Source organism: Abrus precatorius, unplaced genomic scaffold (genome assembly GCF_003935025.1).
Source record: "Abrus precatorius isolate BTA unplaced genomic scaffold, Abrus_2018 Scaffold3, whole genome shotgun sequence".
Taxonomy (NCBI): domain Eukaryota; kingdom Viridiplantae; phylum Streptophyta; class Magnoliopsida; order Fabales; family Fabaceae; genus Abrus; species Abrus precatorius.
In genome coordinates, this window is record NW_020874373.1 from 24,647,922 (window position 1) to 24,661,149 (window position 13,228).

General features: G+C 34.0%; 1 protein-coding gene and 1 non-coding gene across 4 annotated transcripts; one reads left to right on the top strand and one right to left on the bottom strand.

The window, feature by feature from the left end:
- Positions 1 to 5,994: 5,994 nt before the first annotated feature.
- TRNAK-UUU lies at positions 5,995 to 6,067 on the bottom strand. Its single transcript has one exon. It is a non-coding gene; the product is annotated as a tRNA-Lys (tRNA).
- Positions 6,068 to 6,134: 67 nt separating this feature from the next.
- On the top strand, positions 6,135 to 12,971 carry LOC113861977 (GPI transamidase component PIG-S). Of its 3 annotated transcripts, XR_003504395.1 has the most exons (14): positions 6,135 to 6,349; positions 6,424 to 7,045; positions 7,234 to 7,318; positions 7,399 to 7,488; positions 7,867 to 7,940; positions 8,180 to 8,264; positions 8,373 to 8,462; positions 8,888 to 9,018; positions 10,882 to 10,963; positions 11,052 to 11,099; positions 11,994 to 12,066; positions 12,177 to 12,280; positions 12,387 to 12,559; positions 12,653 to 12,971. XR_003504395.1 is itself a non-coding variant. In XM_027495109.1 (13 exons), exons 1-13 carry the CDS (start codon positions 6,193 to 6,195, stop codon positions 12,501 to 12,503), a joined length of 1,758 nt encoding a protein of 585 aa, XP_027350910.1. In that variant the 5' UTR covers positions 6,135 to 6,192; the 3' UTR covers positions 12,504 to 12,970. The 3 variants fall into 3 exon arrangements, 2 of the variants coding, with proteins under 2 accessions (XP_027350910.1, XP_027350911.1); XM_027495109.1 differs by having other exon boundaries at positions 12,387 to 12,970; XM_027495110.1 differs by having other exon boundaries at positions 6,148 to 6,349; positions 12,403 to 12,754.
- Positions 12,972 to 13,228: the final 257 nt, after the last annotated feature.

Here is a 13,228-nt window from a genome sequence, read left to right on the forward strand (position 1 = left end):
GTATCGATAACATGGTTTCACTCATTTGGCATACCTCAATTATCAAATAGCATAAATATATCATACTTCACAAATTATCATCAATCAATCTCAACATGCCTCAATCATCAATGACACTCATCCAATCACAGAATCACCAACCATTTCACACATTACACAGTCAATACAATACACCGGAGGTTAGACACCCCAGACTCAGTCCAATCGCGCAACTTAACATACATATTTTCTCAGTGATAATAATAAGGTCATCTATCCTAAGGTTTGACATAATCCCTTATTCCAAAAACATTAAATAACATGTCCCGACTACTCCTAACAACATTTACTTAGTAAAATCCTAATGTTCCTCAAAGACTATTTTACTTAGAGCCTTTATTATAAGTTACCCTTATCTTGGAATGAAGACCCTTCACAAAATCCACAATAGAATAGCTCCCCACATGGATTTTCATCCCTAAAACATGGAAATTCCCATGAGAAATCGAGAATACAAGAGAGATGGACGAGAAACCAAAACCCTAAACCCTAAACTCTAGCTTAAAAACTTATCTCCAAGCGTTCCAAACTCAATTTCAACCTTCAATATAGCTTTCAAACGGCTTTGGAGGCAATTTAATCAGTAAGAACGGGTTGAGAGTAGAGAGAATCGAAAGGATTTCAAAGAGAGGGATGGAAAATGAATTTTTTGAACCCTAAACCCTTCAAATACCCCTTTGATCATGATACGCTCGCTACAGCGACACACTCTCGCTGTAGCGACGCCCCTTGTCGTTATAGCAAAAATCTCAGATGAAATTGTATTCTAGTTTTTGCAGAATCTCGCTACAGCGAGACACCCTCGCTACAACGATATTGCACCCAGAAATGCATCCCTCACTGTCGCTCTTTCGCTACAACGAGAGATCTCTTGCTACTCCTAGGGTCCTCTCTCTACAGCAAGAACACCCCTGCACTATGTAACACCTTAATTTTAATTTCAATTAAATAATAATTTTGTAAATCGGATAGCCAAATTTTTATAAAAGATTTTGAAATAAGTGAAGGGTTACAAATTAATATCAAATAACTGCTATAGGACTAGTTCAATTACAACATTTTCAAAATAAAATCTAAGTTCTATAGCAGTCAATCCGTCCCTTCATTGAGTTCGGTGCTGATCGTCTTGATTACCTGAAAAATGAATGTAAGGGTGAGTACACTACACTACACTACCCAAAGACACATAGTCAACATAGAGTCTCATCTCCAGTAAACCTCCACCAGTCCTCAGCCTCCCCACACAACAAATAGGTGGCATAGGCAACTTTGTTCTCCTCACGGCACCCCATTGCATTAAAGATCTTCTCCACATTAGCCACCCACCTTTGAGCTCCTTCAGGGTTGAATCCACCCTCAAACTTTGGAGGATCGTGCCTAGTGAAGGCAGATAACCCTCTATACTCAACCGGCTCTCCGCCTTGATTGTGCACCATGGCTTCCAGAATCTGAGCCATGCGTTCCATGAGGTCATTGGTGCCTCTAGCTCCTCTACCTCTACCTCTACCTCCACCAGACATATTCAATCTAGCTACAACAAGTCAGCAATCACATTCTAGCACATTAGGTCAATTTATACATTATAATTCAGGCAAACAAAACAATCAACACTTATCTTGGATGCTTCAGCCCAATACCCTAGTCTGGTTTGGATGAACTGCTCTGATACTAAATTGTAACACCTTAATTTAAATTTCAATTAAATAACAATTTCACAAATCGGATAGCTAAATTTTTATAAAAGATTTCGAAATAAGTGAAGGGTTATAAATTAATATCAAATAACTGCTACAGGACTAGTTCAATTACAACATTTTCAAAATAAAATCTAAGTCCTATAGCAGTCCATCCGTCCCTTCATTGAGTTCAGTGCTGATCGTCTTGATTACCTGAAAAATGAATGTAAGGGTGAGTACTCTACACTACCCAAAGACACACAGTCAACATAGAGTCCCACCTCCAGTACTTCTCCAATACTTTAAACAATTACATTCACAAATAGCATTTCACATCCATAAGTACAATTCATAAACTCATACATATGCACGCCAGCCACATTCACTGCAGTACTATGATCACAAATTTACACCATGAATTGTCGCCGGTTACTCCCGTCTCATGAATACCACGTGGGCAGTCACAGGTCGCTCAATAAAGGTAGTTGTCAGAGGTCTAGTCAGGAAGAGAATGTGTAGCCCGTGGTGCACCCATTTTGCAATTGGTGTCACCACCACTCCCTCTTCCCCAAGGTTTTCTGCCGTCCTCATCTTCCACACCCCCAGTGTATTCGCTGAACCATTCACAACACATTACAACGGCGCTAACACGCCCATTCACATATATTCCATTCACACATGCAGTAATCATGCTTACACACTACACACAACCCACAATTATCGTTCATATTACACGGCCCTTGGGCCCACATTTTCACAATATTCATTCAAATATACGGCACAAGTGCCCATACCCATTCACAACACTCAGCGTACATGTCCTCATTCTATCACACAATATTTACATACAATCCACATCCATCAATTTCGGGTCAACATACATAATGTTCACATATCACGGCACATGACCCACATTACATTTCTCAGCAAATTCCTACCCTCTAACTCAGCCACAACACAATATTCAACAAAATAACAACAATTCATGCACAAAAGAGTAGGATAGAGTCCCCCCTTACCTTGGATTGAAGACCCACACTTGGATTCGAACATGGACACACAGATTTCAGCCTAAAACACATGGAAGAACTCCATGAGAACCCAAGGAAACCTAGAAACAGAGAAAAAGAATAAGAAATGGAACCATAACTATTAAAACTCACCTCCAAGCGTTCTTTATATGGATTCAACCTTCAATTAAGCTCTCGAATGGCTTCAGAGGTAATTTAATTAGTGGAATAGGGTTTGGGAATGAGAGAATCAAAGGGATTTCAAAGGGAGAGGGAGAGATAACCTAACTCCCTTTAAATCCTTTTCTGGTCGCGACATTCTCGCTACAGCGAGGGGATCTCACTGCAGTGACACGCCCTCACGCTGTAGCGAAAATATCAGATGAAACTGCACCCTAGTTTTTGCAGAATCTCGCTACAGCGAGACTGTACCCATAATTGCACTCCAAACTGTCGCTACAGCGAGAAGGCGACAGTTCTAGTCCTTCTTCATAGGGCCCTCTCACTATAACGAAAACAGTCCATAATTACACCATGCACTTAGGCACTTAGCTTATTTTCAGCCTATCCAGTCATGCATACACATATATATACACACATCCACAACACATATCCAAAATACCCACATACATATATATTTAGATTTATATAAATAATCATAATTAATATCACAAAATTCGGGGCGTTACACATTACACACTTAGCCAAATTTCCAAATAAACCAAACCGGCCACATAATTCAAAACACATATATTCACATGAATGAAGCAATATATATATATATATATATATATATATATATATATATATATATAATATCCTTACAAAATTCGAGGCGTTACAACTTAAGCGAGAATGAGTTCAGAGAGCTCATATTTTTCCTGTGAGGCCACCTATAACTTAATGAAAATTATAGGTTAGTGCTTACCTTTAACAGTGAAATCAATAAAATATTTTTTTAATTAAATCACATTAAAAATCACAGTAAAAATGCATCAATGCTTTTAAATATATATAGGAGAAATATCTTCTCACACTAGTGTAAATTTAAAAAATTCAATGAGTTTTTTAAGCTAGTGAAATAATAAATTATAACCCTTTAGATGTAAGTTAAATGAAAGGCTCAAATCAAGTATAAGAATTTTTATACTCATATTAGTGTAATTCTTATACTTATATTAGTGTGTGAAGATTTTGCTATATATATATATATTATTGGTTCTTTGTCAATATTCTAAAATTATTGGTTAGCGTTTACCTTTAACAAAATGTCTAATAATGAAGAAAAAAAAAGAGAAGAAATAACTAAGTTGTATCTCATAAACAACAATTGAATGATATTAAAAATGGCAAATATATAAATCAAACTTATTTTTATTGTTACAAATTACTTAGTATGATAAAAGGAAAAGAAAAAAAGGTCCATAGCCTAGAATGATGACCTTTATTGCACTTTGGAGGGGTGCTCCTATAAGCTCCTCAAGTAGAAGAACTTGATAATATCATTCAATTGTTTATCGCATCTTAATTTTCATTTGATTTATGCAAAAGAATAATTTTGCCAAGAATACTTGCATTCATTGTTTGGGTGGGAGCAATTGATATTACTCATGCGTAAAAGCATTTTTTTAAATTCTTTTAAACAATTATAATATGATGTCGAACATTAAATTGTGAATAAAATCATAAGATCACTTACATATGTGGTGCAAATAAAAACAAGAGAAAAGTAACAAAAAAGAAAAAAGAGTTTAACCATTGTGATATAAAAGTTTGGAAAGTAGTGTGCCTAATTGAATCCCACATTGTAAGCATTTGAAAATTATTAACAAAAGTGACTATATAAATCAAACTTAATTAGCAATGTTAAAATATATTTACTTGAATAAGGTCATTGGACAATCATGAAAGCTCAAAGCTGAGATTGGTGACTTCCATTGCACTTATGTGGAGGGTCACACTGCCACAAACACACACTCTTAGGAAAAAAAAATTATAAGACAGAAAGAAAAAAATGTCAAAAATAATTTTTTTATATAATAATTAATGTTCCTAAGAAAGATATAAAAATAAAAATAGTAACATAAGTAGTATTTTTAAATTATTAAAATATAATCTGTTTGACCCAACAAATTTTGGCTCACGATGTAATAGAAAGGTTCTTTAGATTTAAGAGTGAGATAAAAAAAAGAAGACGACATGAAATAAATAAAAAAAATTGTAATGTTAGACAATTTCTTTCCAAAAATAGCAAAGATTAAAAAGGTTATATATATATATATATAAATTTTTTCTGTAGTTTTTTATTATAATTTCAAATGCACAGAAAAAAATATCCTTCTTATTTTTTTAAAATAAAATCAAATAAAGTGTTATGGTATCTTTAATCCTAATATCCATTACAGATTTTTAAACCGTTTTTGAATTGATAGTAAATACTGCAATAAAATAAAATGGGATAACATTTTATTATATTTCATTGTTTGAATTGTTAAATTATCCATGAGAGATTGACAAAATGGAATAAATTTCATTTTATCTTATTCTTTATTTTTTTTCTCCAATTTGACAAAGGATTCAAATAATGGAGGGATACCTTTTTTTGCTTTATTTTATTTTATTCTACTCCATTATATTTTTCTATGTTCATCACTAAATTTATAAATGAAAATTTAATTATTTATTTAATAATTATTATATGGGTCTTTTATGTCAAATTATTTTTTATAATTTAAGCAACTTTTCTTTCTAGTGGTGCAACTAAAATATCAACAAATTTTTATTTTAAATTTACCATAAAGTATTAACTTATTTCTATTTTTATTTTGAGACAATAAAAATATATAAAAAAATATACTCTCTTAAAATATAACAAAATCAATTAATATTTCTAAAAATAAAAACTTAATGATTTGGTTATGATTTTTTATAAATAACATTATAAAATATACTCTAGATATTTTTATTTTATCTATATTTGATTTTATAAATAACAGTTTTTACAATTAGAAGAAATATTTTCTTTTTATACATTTTCTGATAGTTTTACATGCATTTTATAGACTCAGCTTTTGTTGATTGGTTTAATAAAATAACGTATTATTAAAATTAATTACCAAAATAATATTATTTAGAAATTATTTCCTAAAATGGATAATTTGAACTATGCTTAAATACATTAAAACATTGCTTCTTGTGACTTAAATTATATTATTTTCTTGCTTGTCAAGAGAGTACTTCAATTGAAGAAAAATAAAAGAGAAAATAAACGCCGTCTGTGGGAATCGAACCCACGACCACGTGGTTAAAAGCCACGCGCTCTACCGGCTGAGCTAAGACGGCTAGTTGACAGAAGTTGTCAACATAATTTTATGTTAATTTTTATATTGCTACTGAACTTTGAGCCCTCGTGCATCTCTTGAAGTTCCTTCGACTTCGAATTCGAATTCGCAAAACCTCAATCAACAATGGCGGAAATCTCCGATTCTCCGTCAACGTCAAAACCCGCAGAAGAAAACACCCAAACTCAGTTGTCCGAATTCGACACTAAAAGGACTCGAAATACAAAACCCGGAGTTAAACGGCTCCTCATAAGCGTCACAGTGCTCGTCTCATTCATCATAGGTCCCTTCCTAACTCACTCACACGTTCACTCTCTTCTCGTCTTCAGTCATCTTATTTAATTATTCTCTTAGCAGGTTTTCCTCTTCTGTGGAAATCCATCGAAATCTACCGTGCCCCGCTCCCATTCGATCGAATTGATTCCTTCTCTTCTCAAATCGAATCGAAACCCTTGCTCTTCCCATGCCAGTTTCGAGCCATTTTCATCGGTTTCGATTTTAAGGTTTCTCACGATAAGGTCGGAGCAGCGATTACGAGAAAGATGTCGGAGCTAAGTAATGGCGGCGATTGTGGCGGTTGCGGCGGCAATTACTCCGTCTCCGTGGTGGTGGATACGGGTGAAGTTAACGCGGTTGATTTTGGCGGGAAATTAAGGGGTAATGACGAAGACGTTGATGAATTAGTTAAGAGTGTGGTGAGTGGGTATGGAGGGGGGAATGCGTATAGTGTTGTGGTGGTGAATAGAGATGAGGAGGTGAGGAGTGTGGTGGGCAAGTATCGGCACGCGTGGATTTTGGGGCGGGTTTTGGAGGAGGAGGCAGTGTTGCGTGTGGCTGAGATCTTTGCTAAGGTGTTTGTTAATGGTGGGAACGATGAGGGTTCCGTTCGTAGCGAGTTTATGCCTGTTGGTGCTGATGGGAAGATTGTTCTTTCTTTCAGTTTGCTCAATGCAGACCCTCGAGATTGGATATATGATTGGTATAAATTGTTAATTTAGAAATGGAATTTTGCTCAAATGTTGTCCTCATGGAGTGTTGTTTTGTTTCTGCATAATAGAGTTAGTACATAATTTCATACACACATAATGTAGATCCATCTTTTCCAGTTAAGTCTAGTTATCTTTTGAATTGTATCATTTTGAAGTTTTTGTGATGATCTTATTGTAGGAATTTTCATGAAATTGATGAGACTTTGCTGCGACCTGTGATTGAGGTTTTACAACCTATTGCAAACATCACTGTTGAAAGCCAGGTGAAATCTCATAAATGTAACCGCTACAAGACTCATTGGATACATCAGATTGAATATTTATCGTTCCTCCTAATTGGCAGGTTTTGTACCACACCCCAAAGTCTTCATATCCTTACTGGGATGATCAGCATGGCAGCCACATATTTACAACCGAGGATCTTTCTTTCTTTGTATGTCCTATTTATGTCTTTGAATTATCATTGATTCATGATTTACAGTTTATTTTGAATAGAGTTACCATTGTATTTGGCTCTAACTTGTAACCCCTCAAACTTATTGAATTGGGTAGATGACGGAACTTTCCACCCAGAGCACATGACATATTTGCATGATGTCTAGCTTATAAAATAATGATGTTTTGGTCATTCAGAAGTTTCTTTATCTTTGAGTTATATATGAATTCTTTCTAGATTTGGTTCAAGTTATATCCTTGTTTATGGGAAACCTGCCTTGCTGTCTATTTTTCCCTTGTCAAAATTTTTCAGTTTTTCTTGTATCTGCGATACTATAATACTATGTTAATGACATGAATGTTCTATCTGAAACAGGTGAATTCAAATGAGTGGCACTTGGATACTTCAGTTGCAGCAGGTGGAAGGTCCAAAGTATTGCAACTTGTGGTGTATATTACTATAACTTAATCCTACATATGTTTACTTTTTGATTTTCCATGCACCACAGCATTTTTGGGGTTGGCCGCTATCTGAGATTGATAACTATGATTAAAATGGGGAAAACATGAAATTACTTCTCTGACTCATTCTCTCACTGATATACATATTCTCAAGTGTCTGATTTTGACTTGTTGATGTTATGCTGTAAGATAGCTTATATTTTAAGCTTCTTTGTCTACTATGTCAGGTATATACCATCTGCAAAGGAATGTCCTCTTCAACTGGAGCTTCCAAATGGAGAGATCTCTAAGACTAATGGCTTTATATCTCCAGTTATTCGTCTCACCTACAAAATTTCCTGACATATTCATTTTGCATTATAATCTTATATATTGTCAAATGTGTTAACATTATGAAGCTCCTATTCTTGAATATTGCAGATGTGGGGAGGTGTTGTTGTCTGGAATCCCCAAAGCTGTATAAAAGATTTGGAAAGTAAGGATCCAGTTAAACATATGATTTCTCTCCAGGTTTGTTTTTTACTAATTGATTGGCACACTCTTTTTGCTAACCATTGAAAATAATTGCTTCTCCTTGTTTACATTTATTATACACCACAGTACTTTGGAACTTTGTATTGCATTTGCACTTTCAGCCTTGATTAATTTCAAAGTAAATTCTGCGGCATTTCATAATGAGTAGCTTTGAAAAACAATTTTGTCTTTTTATAAAATAAATTTAATGTCATTTTTTTTTTGCATATATACATAGTGCATGTTTGGCAATCACTGAATTTTAGCAAATAATCATGTGAAAAAAGAAACTCCTGAAGCTAGCAAAAATTGGCAACCATTTCTTCATAATAAGCTAATCTAAACGTGCACTTGTAATCCTACAGTTGTAAATTGTCATTAATACTCTTGCTGAACATTGAATAATGCCTATTCTGAAACAGGATCTCCAGAAGCTTTTTGAAGTTCTCATGGGGCAGTTGCGGCAACTCCTTGGTTTGAAGTCTGATAATTATTATGTTGGTGAGTCTGGCACATCCATTCTCCTAGGGAGTGAAAAGGGTTTCACAGAGTGGTAAGAATGATAGTTCCTCTTTTACCCTTGAGAATTAAACGTGTTTTATGAAGTAATTTTCTTGGTTGTAGTCTATTAAGATAACTTGGAAAGTATGATGCTGGCTACTTTTGTTTAATACAATAACAGAAGTGGTATATGAGCATTATATTTCAACTTAACGTATTTTTTATTTCAACTTCATTTATTTTTGTAAGTTTCTGGGTGAGCATTTGTGCTGAAAGGGAAAATCTTATTGAATTGAATACTTTTGTAATTGATTGTGTATTGTCTTAAGTCCAAGACTCAATGGGCTATAAATAAAAATAAAAATAAGAAATATGAATAAGTTTCATTTTGGAAGGACTTGGGAAAGAAAAGAATTGTGGTTTATAACGCCTAAGTGGGATACTACTGTTACGTGTAAGCAATTGACTGTCCCTTTGCATTTTACAGAAGATAGTTTTATCGGTGATATCTTCTGTATTCTCTGCTGTTTTGTGTGGATAATATTTTTAGTTTTTACCCAAAACATTTCCCTTTATCTGATACAAAAGGAAAAAAAAATCAGAACACTTTCCCATATCTGTAACAGTCATAGGAAAATTTTATCCTTGGTAATTGTAAAGAATGGGAAAATGATTTTCCCTTTTTCTCATTGAACATGAACAAATCAAGCAATAGATCTTACAAAATGCATCACTTCACTTTCTATCCAAATGTTTAAAGCTGGAAAATATACTTACATGAAATTGTTTTTGTGGAAGCTATATTCAACTAAAATCTTTTTCCTATATCATGTTTGAATTGTTCTGCAATCTCCCCTTCTTAAATTAGTTGCAACAATGTACTAGGAAATTATTTTTGTTGAGATTGTTTCATCAAAATAAGAAAATATTTTCTAAAAGATAGTTTTTATGCCATACGGAGAAGAAAGAAACCAGCAATAATGTTTTTTGAAGTATTTGTACATAGTTGTTAGAATTGCATGATTTGATACAATTTGGCAGTTAGCACCTAACATCATGTGATGAATTGCAAATGCCTTTGAACTGTGATACTTGATTGATTCAGTGTGATTTCTTATCACTGATATTAGTCACACAATTCAGTGATTTATTAATTATTTCCTTTTGTCTATGCTTTCACCAATTTTAATAAGGAAATTGAAACATCTAGTAAGATTAAATTCTTAAATGAAAAGGAATTAAAGGAGCACTGGACACCTCTATTTGATTATTCTATTGCTCTATTTTCATTCTTATGAAGTAAGAACTTTGCATAGTCACTCACTCTATGTAACCTTTGGTTTTTGTGCTACTCTATTTTAAACTAAAGGCTTCACACAATCACTCACTCTGTGTGTTATTGGGCTATTTCATGCTTTGTTTTTGTTCAAAATTATGACACATGGCATATGATTTATGATTGGACAAAACTTTACAATATCGTAAGTGTTATTGGTGAGTCTTACTTTACTAATGCATGTCAACCTTTCATGTAGGTGTGTTCATCTTTAATGTCAAATTTTATTATGCTTATTATCGAGCTGAAATTTCTTTTTTGATTAGAGAACCACATTAACGGTACCTATGGTACTGCACCTAAGTTTTCCTTTATGATTTTGTTTCTGAGACTTGTCGTTGTTTAGTCAAAATTCCTAATATAAAATTATCACATTGAGCATAGTACATCATTTATGTGATATATTTGAAGCTATATTTCATTCTGTCTCTTAATCTTATGATTCAATTATCCTTTAAATAGAAATTCCTTGCATTTCTGTTTTGCATGTGTTTAAGAGGCCTAAGCTATGTAGTTTTTTTTTCTTTTCTTGTGCAAGTATTAAACCCCTGAAATTATTCTTGTGGGGATTATGTGTAGGGAGTTGGATGTTTTGTCACGAAAGCATATATGCTTTAATCTTCTTTCATGTGCTACAACACTTGGATCACTTTCTAGATTGGTATGTTTGTTAATTAAGTTGCTTCAATTGTGTCAATTTCATCTAGCCATTGTTTCATGAAAGTTAGTCAAACTTCCATTACATTCAGGTACAATCATTGCCAAGGATGATTATCATGGATGAGATTGGAAAACAGGTGATTTGTTGGACTAAATGCTTCTTGACTCGTTGGTGATTAAACTTATATTGGATGATATTATAGGTAAAAATGTTAAAAAACTTGGGCCTAACTCACTCTCAAAAGCTAGTTTAGGAGAACTGCCCTAATCCTTATAAGGAGTATTTTGGCTCTATTCCTAACCAATGTGGGACATCTTAACACACTCTCCTCACGCTCAAGACTAGACATCTGGTGCGCGAAATTTGCAAGACCGGACATCTGCATGAGTGGACCCAACAGGATTGGACATCTGTGGGCAGTCCAACATTCAAACTGAATAGGCTTTGATATCATGTTAAGAGAAAATAAAACAAAAGAGCAATACAATGATTAATTATAGAGATATTATGGTTACCTAATTACCGTAATTACAGGAATATTATTTCTTTAAATACAACATATCATCTTCCTAATTACAGCATTACTATAATTACATATTTTCTTATTTGCATATTTCTAACACTAAAAAACTTGGGCCTAACTCACTTTTAAAAGCTAGCTCATAAGAGGAGGACTGTCCTAACCCTTATAAGGAGTATTTTGGCTCTATTCCTAACCAATGTGGGACATCTTAACAAAAAATTATGCATTTTTCTTTAACCTTTTGCATATTGTGGCAAAGATCTATTTGTCTATGATATTTTAACTTCAGATTTTTGTCAGAAACACAGTACTTTAATTGTCAGCTGTATTAATATAATTCTGTTGGTTGCATATAATCACTTTCCTAGTGAGATAAGGCTTGGTTGATGTTGTTTGTTGTATATAATCACTTTGCATGAGAAATTTTATATTTTCTGTCCTGATCTTAAAAGATGCTGTGGATTACCTTCTTTTGTCCTGATTATTTTTTAATCTCTGACTGAGCAGGTGAAGTTTTCTCTGGAAGCTGCAAAATTTGCTCAAAGTAATGCATCTGTTGGAATATATGATGCTTCAGCCAGTATGCTATTCCTAGACTTTATGTTAATTCCAAAAGCTTGGTTGTGACTTCAATGAAGATTTGCAGCTGTTGTTTGTTGCTAAAATTTGATTAATCTCTTTTGTTGTCAGTATCATCAAGGCAATCAAGATCACTGGCAGAGGATGCCTTTTTTCATCCTTCAATTATGTCCATAAGCTATTATTCGTTTGAGCATTGTTTCGCTATCTATTCGGTTTGTCCTTGAACTCTTTTCTCCGCCATCTATACTAATAATTTATACAAAACTTGACCTTTATAACACATTGTCACGTACGTCTATTTTCCTGCTGTGTTGGCAGCCATTTTTTCTGCCAGTTTTAATGCATGTCCTCCTTGCTGCTTTAAGAGAATGGAAAAGGTACAAGCAAGAAAATAGGAAATACTTGGAAGGGAAGGAAAAAACAAAAGTTTCTTAATCCCGTTGACCAGAGATGACAGGATGAAGCAAGCTTCCTGGTAGATGTAGCCTATGGTGCGGAAAGCACTTCAACCCAAGCAAAACCTTCCTCTCTCTTCTCAAGACCTGCTGCATTCTGAATTTGGTTGAAAATGACAATGTTGACAGGTTCGTTAAGGGACGTGAATAATTGGAACAAGGCAATGCTGAGATGACGGCTTTTGGTAGTACCACAGTTAATGAGTAAATTGAAGGTAAAAGATACACTTCACTAAAATCTCGTTGTGAATGAAAGTGACGCCAACTGACTTAGTTTTGTTGAATTGTGCTTGCCTTTATATGTGATTTTTTAGCGTAATGTTTGATATTCACATGCATTTTTGTTTTTGAGAACTTTGTATATTTGAGAAGACGATGTTGACTGAGCCAATCAAATTGAGTATATTACGAGGAGACTGATAGGTGTCGAGAGAGCTCCAATTCATGGCTATGGTTTTCTAGTCTTAACTTCGTTTTTCCGTATAATGATGCAAAGTGATTGAATGTTTCAATAAAACAAATACGTCGTTTTATGTTTTCTGTTCAAGAATTCAAGCACCTAAAATTTCAGACAGCATCCAAATCCCAACACTTTGGGCGACTGCTATTAGGGATAAGAAATGTGACGTTTAACTGGGAAACTCGTACTTTCCCCATCGTGACACAAGTTGAATACCATAAAATTTCCGTCTTATTTCAGCAGTA